This window comes from Trachypithecus francoisi, unplaced genomic scaffold, assembly GCF_009764315.1.
Source record: "Trachypithecus francoisi isolate TF-2019V2 unplaced genomic scaffold, Tfra_2.0 Lachesis_group12, whole genome shotgun sequence".
NCBI lineage: Eukaryota > Metazoa > Chordata > Mammalia > Primates > Cercopithecidae > Trachypithecus > Trachypithecus francoisi.
Window position 1 is genome coordinate 70299724 of NW_022681457.1, and position 13875 is coordinate 70313598.

Here is a 13875-nt window from a genome sequence, read left to right on the forward strand (position 1 = left end):
GTCCCCTTGACTCTGCTGATCAAAGTTCTGAGTTTCCCTGAGGGACTTTGCAGCCCTGTTTCCACTCTTTTCAATTTCCTCCTCTAAAGCCTCATATGGGCACCACCTTAAGCTGCTGCACACCATTCTCCCTGCTTTATTTATTTATTTATTTATTTATTAATTTTGAGACATAGTCTCACTCTGTCACCCAGGCTGGAGTGCAGTGGCGTGATCTCGGCTCACTGCAACCTCTGCCTTCCGTTCATTCAAGCGATTCTCCCATTTCAGCCTCCCAAGTAGCTGGGATTACAGGCATGCACCACCATGCCCAGCTAATTTTTGTATTTTTAGTAGAGATGGGGTTTCACCATGTTGGCCAGGCTGGTCTCAAACTCCTGATCTCAAGTGATCTGCCCACTTTGGCCTCCCAAAGTGCTGGGATTACAGGTGCGAGCCACAGCGCCCAGCCTCTCCCTGCTTTAGAATGAGACACGTCTGAGGTTAAGCAAAAGAGGACTGCAAATCCTGACAGTGGTGAGCCACTGATGGTATTTCACAGTTGTCAGGCTGGTGGAAGTCAAAAAGTCTGATGGTACTAAGTGTTGACGGACATGTGATCATCAGAAATTCTCATCCACAAGGGAGGGAGTGCGAATCAACTCCACAGGTCCACAAGCTTGGAGTCAAAACTGACCTGGCTTAAAATCTCTGCTCTGCTGTTTACTCACTGTGTGGCTTTGGCAAGTTACTTAACCTCTCTGAACCCAGTTTCCACATCTGTCAAATGGGTGTAATAATATTACCTATCTTACAGAGTTGTTGTGAAGATCAAGGGAGAGGGCGTGTGTAAGGCGGCTGGTGTAGTGCCTGGAGCATAGTAGCTGCTCAGTAAATAATATCTGCCTCCATTCCATCCGTGCCCTCCCCTTGAGAGTGAGACTGTGAATTGGAGGGGATATGATTCCAGGAAGTTCAAGAATTGAGGCTCCAGGGCCTCTCCTTCATGTCACCAGGTCCCTTGCTGCCTTTTCCCCAAGGGTTCTTGGTGACAGCCTGAGCCCTGGAGAGACACAGTGCTTTCAGCAAAATCGTATGTGGCTGTATCCGGACTCAGCAGACAAAAGGGCATTTCAAAGCCCCGAGGAGTCTTTTTTTTAGAGGAACACTTAAGAATCACAGAGTCAAGGAAGGCCAGAGGCTGAAGGGCATTAATAGGTTCAGGAATGGCAAATGGTCATCATGTCTGATACCCCTCTCCACTCTTACACCCACGGCAGGCATCACTGGTCAATCACAGTCCTGAACCCATGTTCCAGAGAGCCTTTTCCCATCAGTTGCAGTTGGCCTGCCATATAAAATCTAGTTAGTGTCTTTAGCAGGGACCATGGGTGCCCTGCCCATGCTATCAACCCTTTCCATTTCAGGACATATTAGCCTAGCATGCAGTTGCCAAGTTGCCAACACTGGCATCTCCTTGCCTAAGGCAGCCCAGAGGTGCAAGGAATTAACACCCTCTGGCTAGTCTCTCTTTTTTTTTTTTGAGACGAAGTTTTGCTCTTGTTGCCCAGGCTGGAGTGCAATGGCTCAATCTTGGCTTACTGCAACCTCCGCCTCCCGAGTTCAAGCGATTCTCCTCCCTCAGCCTCCCAAGTAGCTGGGATGACAGGTGCCCATCACCGTGCCCAGCTAATTTTTTATATTTTTAGTAGAGACAGGGCTTTACCATGTTGACCAGGCTGGTCTTGAACTCCTGACCTCAGGTGATCCACCGGCCTCTGCCTCCCAAAGTGCTGGGATGAGCCATCATGCCTGGCCTCCTCTGGCCGTTCTCAACCAGGACTGGCAGAAGCTGGCAGATTAATACCCCAGTTCCCCCGACCTTGAGTGGGATAACTCTGAGGTGCATCTTCTCCCCTGGCTTCCCCGAGTGCCCCAGCAGGGCTAAATTCCACTTGCCCACAGCGGGAACCTGCTTCATAACACGCCTGTTATTGGATCCTTCTCTTCCCCGTCTCATTTCCCTCATCCCACGACCAGCGTTTCCTGGGATCACTCCCAATTAAATCTACTTGCCCTCACATCTTGTCTTAGAGTCTGATTCTGGGTAACCTTAAACTAAAACACCCACTTCATCTAGTTTACATCTTTATTTTCTGGATGAAGGAACTGAGGCACAGGGAAGGGGAGTGAGTAGCCCGTCAGAGCCAGTGGTAGGGCCCTAATGAGAGCCCCGTTCTCCTGGCCTAGGGCTCAGCTCTTCAGAGTGTTACTTGCTGCCTCCCAAGGGCTGCCCCTGTGTCTGCGCCTCCCACTTGGCCCCACGTGGATTCATCATTTTATTTTCCAATGCAAAAGAAAAGGCTGATTGCAGGTTGGAAAATCTATGGGCATCAGAGGCAGGCGCAAGAACTCCTGAGCTCATTTCTGGAGGTAGACACCTTTCCTCCCTTGGACTGGGTCCTTGGACCTGTCCCTCAAAATTCCAGGGCCTTGGTTTGCTCAGCAGTGGGACAGGCTGCTAGGGAAACCCACTCACTGGGGGTGTAGAAGGGGTTGTTCAGGCAAGCAACCAGCCTCCCACCTCTTCCCTACCTCGGGCACCCCCTCAGGGACAGTAAAAATTCACATTGCCACGTTTCTAAGTGAAATAATTTAAAATTACATTTGCTTTATAATTTTAGTGGAAAATGCATATTCTTTCAATCTAGGTTACCTATGTAGTTGAACAGAAGAACATCAATGAGCAAATGACCCCTACTTTCTAGCCACAGAAACGTTAATTCTGGGAGTTTCTGCCTGCATCTTCATACCCCTGGAACCTGAGCTCCTCCGGTTCCATCACTGATGTGGAGGACAATGCACTTCCTGAAAAGTTGCTGGGTTTCACTCCTCCCATGTACTGTGAGACTCGGGGCAGTTTCTCCCTCTCTGAACCTCTGACTCTTCATCTGTGGAATGGGGATGAGGATTCCAGCCTCGCAATGTTGCTGTCAGATGGCAGATGAGGGAATAGCCTGGCCGGAGCGGGGCCCTCCTTTCCTTGCCTCTGCTTGGAAGGCAGCTGGCAGGGGACTGCCCACAGGGAGGGTGTGGCCTGGGCAAGGCCTCCCGCCTGTCCCTCCTCCAGATTGGCCCTGGGGACAAGGCAGGGAACTCGTGCTGAGCTCTCTGCACACAGCCCTGGCCAGGGAGCTGGAAGCTGAAGACATGAACAAGGTCTTCCCCCAGGTGAGAGCTGTCCCCAGGTGAGAGCTGTCCCCAGGTGAGAGCTATCCCCAGGTGAGAGCTGTCCCCAGGTAAGAGTTGTCCCCAGGTGAAAGCTGTCCCCAGATGAGAGCTGTCCCCAGGTAAGAGTTGCCCTGACCAGGCTCCTGGTCTTGGGAGAGCAAAGCTTGGGATGAGGAGTGGGCAGTAGAGAGTGGGCATACATGGGAGACACGGAGGAAAATCAGCCCCCGGCCTGCCCCGGGGCTCACTCCCAGGGTGTAGGGGACCCTACCAGTGACACAGCTATACAGTCCAGGTGGCAAGTGCTGGTGTGGAAACAGAGGAGCTGGGTGGATGGGAAGGGAGAGTGGCCAGCTTTACTGGGGAGGAGGGTATCAGGGAAAAAGCCTCACCCAGGAGTTGCTGCCCAAGCTGGTTTGAAGGATGAATATTTGTCAGGGGGACAGCAGAGAAAAAGGCATTCCAGGCAGAGGGCACAGTGCAGGCAAAGGTGTGGAGCTAGGAAGCGGGCAGGAAGCATCTGGGGTGTAAGCATGCTGGGGTGTGAGGGACCCGTGGTGGAACCTCTCAGTGAGCCTCTCAGAATCTCTCAGTGAGCCCTCTGAAAACCCTGTTTTCTGCCTCCCTGAGGCTGGAGCTCACCTCACCTAAGCCCACCCCTCACTCTCTTCTCTTGGGCAGGGAGAGAATGACTACACTGCTGCTGGACCCAAAGCCCACCCTGGAGGGGAAGGTAAAGAACTGGAGAGCCGGGGACCAGTGCCCTGTGGGGCTCCTCTGAAGCTGGCAGTTGGCTATAGAGGCATGAGGAGGGTTCAAGGCTCCCGCTTTCCCTCAGACCTCTGCCTCCAGGTTACTGTCTGCTCCCAGCTTCCTGGCCAGCCATGCTGACAGTCACTTGCTAAATAGGGTTATTCATTCACTCCACACACATGCATGTATTAAGCACCTACTGTGTGCTGCCTACCTCACAGGCATCAAACTGCATACAGTGCTCTCCTCTAACACAGGGAAAAGAACCAGCACCAAATTCCTGACTCAGTGGGTGACCTGGGCAATTGTCTTTACCTCTGAGGGATAAAGTGACATATTTTATTTAGCCCTACTATGTGTCACTGGCCCACGGTGTGACCAGGACAGTTCTCTTTACCCTTCTGAAAACAGAAGCAGGAAGAAACACGCACGTACTGAGCTTTGTATATGCCTTGGCTTGGCCCACATTTGATCAGTGAGGAAACACACTCAGAGAGGTGGATTAAAATACCAGCTGTAAAGAATCCAACCCCAGTTATGTACCTGGTGCCGCATGATCCCTTTAATCCTCAGGACAGCTCTGAGACAGGGACCCTGTTATGGGGCAATAACAGATGAGGCAGCTGAAACGAAGAAAAGTTGGGTAACCAGGACAAGGTCACACAACCGGGAGGTCAGAGGCCAGGGTTCAAATGTGAACTGAGGTGTCTCTGGTTACAAAGCCACAGGGCTTTTGTTGCTCCAAGCTGGTGTTTGTTTATTTCCAAGTCCTGACTCATGATGGGCGCGGTTGTGGAAAGAATCGCCTCCTTTTCCTCATCGGTCCAGGAAGGGGACTGGCACCTAAGGGCTTTCTGGCTTTGAAGTGCAACAGCTTCACCTGGGCAGGAGCCTTGGTTCCGCGGGTTCTCCTGTTGCCCCACCTTGCGCATGGTCTGTGCTGCACAAATATTTGAGGAGCTGCTTGGCTGATCAGGACACCTCTCCCTGCCCGGAGTCACGCTGCCTCCCTGATTACCTGAGTTTACCCAGTTTGCTGATGGCCAAAGAGCCACCAGCTAGGGCTGTAGGGATGACAGGTTTTAGATTTATGCTGCCTCTCCTGCTATTGTCTCCCCTCCCAATGCACATCCATCCTGGAGTCCCACCACCCCAGGCCACTTGTGCTCCCCCACCTGCAACCACCAGGCCTTTATTCCTGCCACGCCCTCTGCCTGGAATGCCCTCTCTTTGCACCCTCCCCTTACCTGCCTGTGGAAATCCCACTCTGCTTCTGAGGACGCTGCATTGGAAATGTGAATGGATTGGGAATAACCTGGACTGACCCATACTAGGGGCCTTCCCTTGTCTCCTGGGCCCCTGAGTCAGCGTATTCACAGTGTTCACAAAGCCCCAAGCCTGGTGCGGTGGCTCACACCTATAATCCCAGCACTTTGGGAGGCCAAGGCAGGTGGATCACCTGAGGTCAGGAGTTCAAGACCAGCCTGGACAACATGGTGAAACCCCGTCTCTACTAAAAATACAAAAATTAGGTAGGCATGGTGGTGGGCACCTGTCATCCCAGTTACTCAGGAGGCTGAGGCAGGAGAATCGCTTGAACCCGGGAGGCAGAGGTTGCAGTGAGTCAAGATCATGCAACTGCACTTCAGCCTGGGCAATAGAGCAAGACTCTGTCTCAAAAAAACGCAAAAAACAAAAGCCCCCACCACATGCCTGGCTCTGGGCTGGGTTCTGGGGTCACAGGGATGAATCACACCTGCTCCTGCCCCTTTCTCTGAGGTACCTGTGGCCTGGGCAGGTCAGTAGCTCCCATGCTCCTTCAGACATGTCCATGCCTTGCCTTCCAAGTGCAATAACAAGCTGCAGAGGACAAGGACCAGGGCAAGCTGCACGGCAGGGCACCCAGGAGGTCCTCAGTAAAGCCTTCTTTTATTATTTTGTAAGCGAGAGAGAATTAAAGGAGAATTAAAGTACAGTTCTACAAGAGTAGGGAGGTCCCCTGTCACTGCTATCTCCATAGCACTTAGAATAAGGCGCGGCACATGGTAAGTCCTCAACAAGCAATAACAGACCAGACACGGTGGTATGCGCCTGTTGTCCCAGCACTTTGGGAGGCTGAGGCAGGAGGACTGCTTGAGCCTAGGACTTACAGGGTGCAGTGAACTACGATCACACCACTGCACTGCAACGTGGGCAACAGAGGCAGACCCTATCTCTAAAATATAAAAAATAATAATTTTTTAAAAAACAATAATAATAGCTCATACTCGCCACTTACTATGTGCTGAGCACTGTTCTAACACGTTAACTCAACAAATTCTAATCCTCTCAACAAACTCGAAGGTGGCTACTGTGGTCCCCATTTTCCACATGAGGAATCTGAGGCACAGGGAAGTGAAGTGGCTTACTCAGTGTGGCCCAGAGAGGATGTGGTAGAGCTGGGATTCCAACCTGCATCCCGGCAGACTCCAGAATGGACAGTCAACTGGGATAGTGAAAAGGGCATGGGTTTTGGCATCAAACAGGTGTAGATTCACACACCAGCTCTACCCAGGGTGACCTGAATCTTTTCTTCTTGAGCCCTAGTTTCCTCATTGATAAAATAAAAGTTTGTTTTGAAAAATAAAGACCATAGTTATGAAGGGCCTAATGGAGCTTCTGCCCCAAGGTGGGGGCTGGACACACAGGCCAGGCATCCATCTCTCCCTGTGTCCTGAGGAGGTCACCTGATGGCGGGTGGGAGAGGAGGCTGTCCGCCTCTGCCATTCAGTCATCTGTGGGCCCCCGGCCAGGGTGACATCTAGTGGGGTGGGCCCACAGGCAGAACAAAGAGCATCACGGAGGGCTTCGGAGCTGCTCCTCCAGGGAAGCCATCCCTGCTCTGCTCACCCTGGTAGGGGAAGGGGCTGCTTGCAGCGGGCATGGCGGGAAGGGGGTTCCCTGTTCCCAGTGCTGGCCCCCCATCACCACCACCCCCGGGCTTGTTTCCCCCACACACAGCAGGCTGCGGCCCCCTCTGCTGCTCGTGTCGCGGGGCCTGCCTCTCTGCCTCTCTGCCTCTCTGCCTCTCTGCTGTTTCTCCTGGCAACTCTGGCCGCCCTCATCGCCTTGGTCACCATCCTTGGACTCCCATCACGCACCCCAGGTCAGGGCAGCCAAGAAAGGGTGGGTCAGACCCGGTGGGAAGGGCGTGGGGGGGGCACAGAGAAATGAAGGAGCCCCAACCTGCCCCTACCAGGTGACTTTGGACAAATTCCTTAAGGTGCACGCGCAGACACCTGTGCACACTGACTGTACCAGTCTCTGAGCCTCCATTTGCACATCTGTGACGTGGTTACTGAGAGGACCCAGCTCTGATATCACCTCCTCCAGGATGCCTTCCTAGACCCCCAGGCTGGGTTACAAGCCTCTTCTCAGCCCCACAGTCCCTACACTTCCTCTTCCCCTGGCCTGGCCACCCTGGGGTGGTGCTATCCATCTGTGTGTCCGTCTCCACCACCCGGGACAGGGTCACATCCCATACATGCCTGCAGCCCCAGCTTCAGGGGTGAACAACCCCAAGACAATGCCTGCCCTCGTGGAGCTAATAATTGTTCTGAGAGCAGTCTGGACATGAATACATATTACAGCAGGGTAATCCTGGGATCCCTGAGAGTCTAGCCCCGTTGAGGAGTCAGGGTAGGCACAATGGGTATTAGTAGTGGGGGATGCCAGGAAACGCAGCCCAGGAACAGGGAACAGCGTGTGTGGAGCCCTGAGGGGTGGGAGGAAGCAGGAAGAGAAGAAGACACTGCAAGAGGCCAGTGTGCAGGAAGGGCTAGAGTGACAAGTGGGGCCAAGGGCCTCACAGGCTGCGCCGAGAAGGGAGGTCATAGTCCAGGAGCCACAGAAAGGAGATTAAGTTGGGGGCAAGTGTCACCAGGTGGATGTTTCTGAAGGATGGCTCTGCAGCCAGGCAGGGTGTGTGTAGAGGGCTGAGGCAAGGTCAGGGGCTGAGATTCGCAGCGCTCCCGCTGCCTGTGCAGGAACACAGGCCCTGAGGTAGATGCAAGTACATGAGCAGCTGCAGTCATGAGTAGTCAGTCATGAGTCCGTGTACGCACCTGTGTGTTTTGCATGTCTATGAGTGTATGCAGCTGGGTATGCATGTTCATGTCCGTGTGAGAGCATGTGTGTGTCAGTGCATGTGTGCACATCTGTTGTCTGTGTATCTGTGAGTGTGCATGTAGGTGCAGCTGTCTGTGTGTGAGCATGTGTTCATGTGTGTGTGCATCTGTGTGTGTGTCTGTGTCAACATGAGTGTCTCTGAGAGTTGGTCCCCCGTCCCCCCACCCACACTAGCTGAGGCTGCCCAGGGACTGAGAGGTGGTTCATGCATGTACAAACACAAATGCACAAACCGGCTCCCATCCCCAATTATGCACACGTATACACACGTGGGGCCAAGGGGTTCCCCTACCTTGTCCGCAGGTTTCCGTCTTTTAATTCTTTGCGGCAGTCCTAGGAGTGGGTATTCCTTTTCTCCTCCCATATGGGGGGCCAATGATGACGTGTCTCAGGGGTGTTTGGGGAACTATAGAATAAAGATATGAAAGTGCTTTGCAGTTGTGCCCAGATAGAAGGAATTATGACACATGGCCCTCCAGCCAGCCCAAGTATATTGCTTCTGACACTCTAACCTCGTATCAGGAGCTCCACCGTTACAACCACTTCACTGAATTGAACACTGTCCTCAGAAGCTTCCTGTGACACTGTAAATAAGTTTTCAATACAGGAGAGAACCATTACTTGTTCTTCACATTTTCTGTTCTATGTTTCTTCACAGAGATGCTTTTATTTAATCCCCACAACAGTCCCACAGGGTGTGTGCTATGATCCCCATGTTGCAGACAACCTGAGACCCAAGGTGGTCAGGTCATCTGCCCAAGATCAGGCAGCCGGCAGTGGGTAGAGCTTCGGCTTGAACCCCATTGATGGCGCTGGGTTCATCCTCCCCACTGCCCCCAGCCCCTCAGGCCAGCTCTAGGTGGAGTTCAGGTGAGGAAGGTTTGTCCTTGTGAGCACCACCCTTGACCCTCCAGGGCCTTCCCCTACCCATTCAGGAGCCCAAGCTTGTATAACACTGACAAACAGGACAGGCTTCTTGTGCCATGACCAGAGGAGCTGCATTCCAGCCAGTGGGGTCTGTGATGGCGTTCGCACCTGTACCCACGGCGAGGATGAGGATGAGAGCTTGTGCCGTGAGTACCCGCTCGGTGCTGCCCCTCCCAGGGGTTCCCCCACACCCTAATTCTCTCTGCAGCCATACTGAAGCTCAGTCATCCCTGAACACACCAGGCACCTTCACGTCCCCATGGTTTTGATGATCCAGTGCCTTCAGCCAGGAACGCCTGCCCCGACCTGGTCCCAGTCAGGGACACACATACATGCCCCCATGAACGAATGCCTTCACCCTGTGCATCTCCACTCCCAGGGAACCCGTATTCATCCCTCAAGGCAGAGGTCAAAGCTTCCTCCAGGAAGCTTTCCCTGACTCCCACACAAGGTTAAATTGTCTCCTTGGGCTTCCACAGTCCCTGTGGTTCCCTGTGTCACAGCCCTCGTCACACTGGCTGTCACTTGATTGGCACATCTGCTGCCCCCATCAGACTGCAGGCCCAGTCCGCTTGATATCATGGCCCCAGTGCCTAGCACAGAGGGGTATTCAGAATGGCTTGCTGAATGAATGAGCAAACGAATGAATGGGAAGACCTGGCCCCAGACCTCAGACACCGGAACGTTCTCAGGAGAGAGAAGCCTGACCCCACAGGGGAGAGAGAGCCTGGAGAGGTGCAGTGGATGGGGCAGGGGAGCTCATGGAGGGAGAGTCATTGCATCAAAGACCCTCAAGACGAGAAGCAATTTCAAAAACATCTAGTCCTTGCCCCAGTTCATCCCCAGTCCCCTCTCTAGCAAGCCCAACCGAGGCCACCCAGCTTCCGTTTGCACCCCCTGAGATGCAAGGATTGGAAGGTTTTTCCATGGGAAGGTCTTCCTTGTCCCAAACTTAGAGCTGCCTCCCAGAGTGGTTCCTCCCTGATTGGTTCCAACTCTGTCCTTCTGTCAACCCTGCCCCAATAGACTATGCTTTAATCCCTCCCATCATGGTGGCGCTGCATGGATTTGAAGATTACTCCCTTGCCCCCCATGAGGGTTCTCTTGTCTAGGCCACATCCCCTTCTCTAGATCACAGTCAGCCCCCTTGTGACCGCGTTCCTGGCCCTCCCCACTCCATCAATGCTCCACAGAATAAATACCAATTGCCCATGTGCCCCTCCCTGGACAGGCCTCAGAAACATCCTCGGCCCTTCTGGCTGGGTCTGGGCAGTCTAAGGAACAGAAGCTTGCTTTCTCCCTGCCCGAGGTTTTCTACCTCTAGTGGTGTGGCCTGAGTTTGTGTGAATTTTTGGTAGCCCTATCATACTGCTGCCTAACAGAATGTACTTTCAAGAAAGGTCCTCAGACTCTGCCTTACAAGGTGTGTGAACCCTACATCCCCTGAGCTCCGGGGCCCAACTGTAAGACTTCCACATTTATTCCTGTGATGTTCCAGTTGGAGGAGGCTTCCTGGAGGTGATGGAACTTGAACCTGAACTTGAAAGTGGAATGGTTTTGGATAGTATTAAGGAGGCTCTTTGTGGAGGGGCATAGTATCAGCAGTGGTGTGGGGCAGGAACACACCATGGCTGGGGAGGAACTGAGGAAGGGAGGGGCAGCTCTCTGGGCCTCTGTCCAGCGACGGAGCTCTCCTCTCCCTCTGACTCCGCTGCCTCCCCAGGAAACCTTCTGCTTGTACCCTTATGGGCTGGATGGGCACTGATCCTGAGTTTGGCAACTGCCAGGGCGGCCAATCCTTCTCCAGATAACCCTCAGACAGCTGTGACCAGATGTGAACTTCTTCCTGCCTCCTCTGTCCCAGGAGATGTGCCCCAGAGCCTCCCCCGCTTCCTCGTGGCCCACTGTGGAGACCCGGCCTCCTGGATCTACTCAGACCAAAAATGTGACGGCACTAACAACTGTGGGGACTGCTCGGATGAACTGAGCCCAGGTAGGGGTCTAGGCACAGGCTGGGCAGCAGCCAGAGGGCAAAGGGTGACCAGGGAATCTCTAGAGCTCCCCTTTGCATGCCTTCTCTGCATCCTAGGAAGGAGTTTTCTACCCCTGCTTGAATACATCCGGTGGTGGGGTACTCACTACCACTCCAAGTGACTTTTTCTGGAGGCTCATTCTTCTGCAGTGGGGAAGTCGTCTTCAAGGGCACCGATGAGAAAACTGGGTCCCAGAAGGTGGTCATGCAAAGAGTACATACGTGACCCTGCTGGGATTTGAACCTGGGGTTCCCTCATCTCTGCACCTCCCAATAACCCTGTGAGGAAAGCAGGGCAGGAATCACTGGCCCCAATTTGTTTGTAAGTAAACTGAGGCTTTGAGCAGAGAAAATTAGTACAGTGCATGACAGGAAGGGAGCTCAGGTGTGAACCCAGGCCTCCTGATCCAAGTCCCAAGTCCTATAGCTGCCCTAGAGTTTCCTCTCAATCTCTTTCCCAGTGGCCAATCAACAAACATTTTCTGAGCACTGGTGGGGTGCTCAGAACACACCTGGTATCAGATTCAGGTGGGGGACATCAGGAATCAAGCATGTGTCCTACCCCCAGGACTTACATCATGCTGATGCCAAAAGGAGATGCTGGGAACCTGGAGGAATCAAGGGAGACTTCTCAGAAGAGGTAGCATTCAAGAAGACCAACAATAGACAGGTTTCAGTAGGCAGAGGCTGGGTGTGTGGGGAGGAATGCCGGAGGCCTGAGCAGAGGAGAGAAGGCTAGGAGCACTCTCAGGGAGTCATGGCAGATAAATGTGGCTAGACTTAGGGTAAGGAAGGGCACCCATTCATATTGCAGTCTTTACCATGTGCCTGGGACTTTGCCTGACATCCTTTGCTTAATAACAAGCTTGAGCACACTAGGAAACAGGTTCAGACAGGGTGAGCAAGGTCACATAGCCTGTGAGCTGTGGAGTCTAGATTCTCTCTGCTGCAGGAAAACTAGGAACACACTCAACCCATGTTAGATGGGTTGGGGCCATGGGGAGCTACAGCAGGTTTCAGAACTAGGGAGTGCCCTGGTGCACAGAGCATTCCAGGACACAGCAACTGCTCTCCTGCTGGCTCTTGTCTCCCCAGTGACTGTGTGCCCACCCTGTGGCCCTGGGTGGTGGCATTGTCCTTCAACCTTCTTCAAGTACTGCGACTGTATTCTGAGGCGTCTCTGCTGCGACCACATACAGCACTGCTCCGACTGGTCCGATGAGTATGCCTGTCCCGGACCCTGAGTGGGCTACTCAGGCCAGCATGGAAGGCTGGCTGGAGTGGCACTGATAACCCTGCACATGAAAATTGAATCCTAGTTCACAAGGGCAGGAAGGAGCCTTTGAAATGGGATCTACACATCATTTCTGAACAGGAATTTTCTCTCTTGCTTTCAAGTTGTTCAGTCTCTGCTTGAATGCCTCCAATGACCAGGAGCTCATTACCATGTTAGGTGGCTTCTAACACAGATGAGGTGATGAAACCCTGTCTCTACCAAAAATACAAAAATTAGCCAGGCATGGTGGCGCACACCTATAGTCCCAGCTACTAGGGAGGCTGAGGTGGGAGGACTGTGTGAACCCAGGAGGTCAAGGCTGCAGTGAGCTGTGACTATGCCACTGCACTCCATCCAGCCTGAGTGACAGAGTGAGACCTTGTCTCAAAAAAATAAAACAAAACAAAAACATAAACAAAGAGAAAAGGAATCTACTTCCATGATTTCATGCCTGTCTCTGGGGCGACTCATAGGAAATCTGCTAACTGCTCCAAGGCATACTTGTGGATCCTAATCTCGTCACCCCTTGGAGTGATGATATGTCTGGGAACTAAATGACAAGCTGAGTTTAGCCTTCATGGATGGCACATACATGAAACATATGCCACTTCCTACCCCTCTGGTACCTAAGGCAGATATACTGGGCTTGGATGCAACCTTAGCATCTCCTCCAGTTCAGTTAACCCCGCAGGCTCTACTGGTTTAACCACATGACACAACACATGAAACAGGATATCTGGCATCCTACCGGTGGGAAGCCACCACAGGAAACTCCAAGCTGTAGAATAGAAGATCTGGAGAAAGAGCAGCTTGAAGGGCTCCTCACCAATCTTTTGTCTGTCCACCCTGCTCTCCACCCCACCACTCCCCACCCTCCACTCTATGCCCAGCTGCCCACCTAAACAGCTCAGTTTTCTGGAAGTAGGGACTATATTTTGGTCCTGGAGCCTGAATGAGCTGCTTCTCTGCTTATCTTTCCAGCTTCACACTGCCCAGGCAGGCAAGGATGAATATTTCCATTAGATGAATGAGAAAACTGAGGCCCAGAGAGGGCAATGACTTGTCCAGAATCATACAGCAAAGTCAGTGCTGGAACTGGGACCCAAACACAGTCTATGGTACCCGAGCCCAGAAGCCTTTCCAGCTACTGGTGTAATTATATCTTGACCAGGGCAGAGTCTCTGTGGGGTATTTTAAAAGTGAGCTTGTCAGGTGCAGTGGCTGACGCCTACAATCCCAGCACTTTGGGACACTGAGGTGGAAGTGTCCCACTTGAGCCCAGGAGTTTGAGACCAGCCTGGGCAACATAGGGAGAACCTGTCTCTACAAAAAATAGGGAAAAAAAATAGCCGGGCGTGGTGGCGCATGCTTGTAGTCCCAGCTACTCAGAAGGCTAAGGTGGGAGGATCGTTTGCGCCTGGGAGGTTGAGGCCGCAATGAGGCATGATCATGCCACTGCAGTCCAGCCTGGGCAACAAAGACCCTGTCTCGAAAAATTTCTTTTTAATAA

General features: G+C 52.8%; 1 protein-coding gene across 1 annotated transcript; it reads left to right on the plus strand.

Annotated features, from left to right (window-relative positions):
- Positions 1 to 3124: 3124 nt before the first annotated feature.
- On the plus strand, positions 3125 to 12482 carry LDLRAD1 (low density lipoprotein receptor class A domain containing 1). The gene is given in 7 exon segments (XM_033226289.1): positions 3125 to 3210; positions 3892 to 3943; positions 6964 to 7001; positions 7003 to 7108; positions 9066 to 9203; positions 10922 to 11050; positions 12185 to 12482. Coding segments are annotated over 7 exon segments (633 nt in total). The 5' UTR covers positions 3125 to 3189; the 3' UTR covers positions 12334 to 12482.
- Positions 12483 to 13875: the final 1393 nt, after the last annotated feature.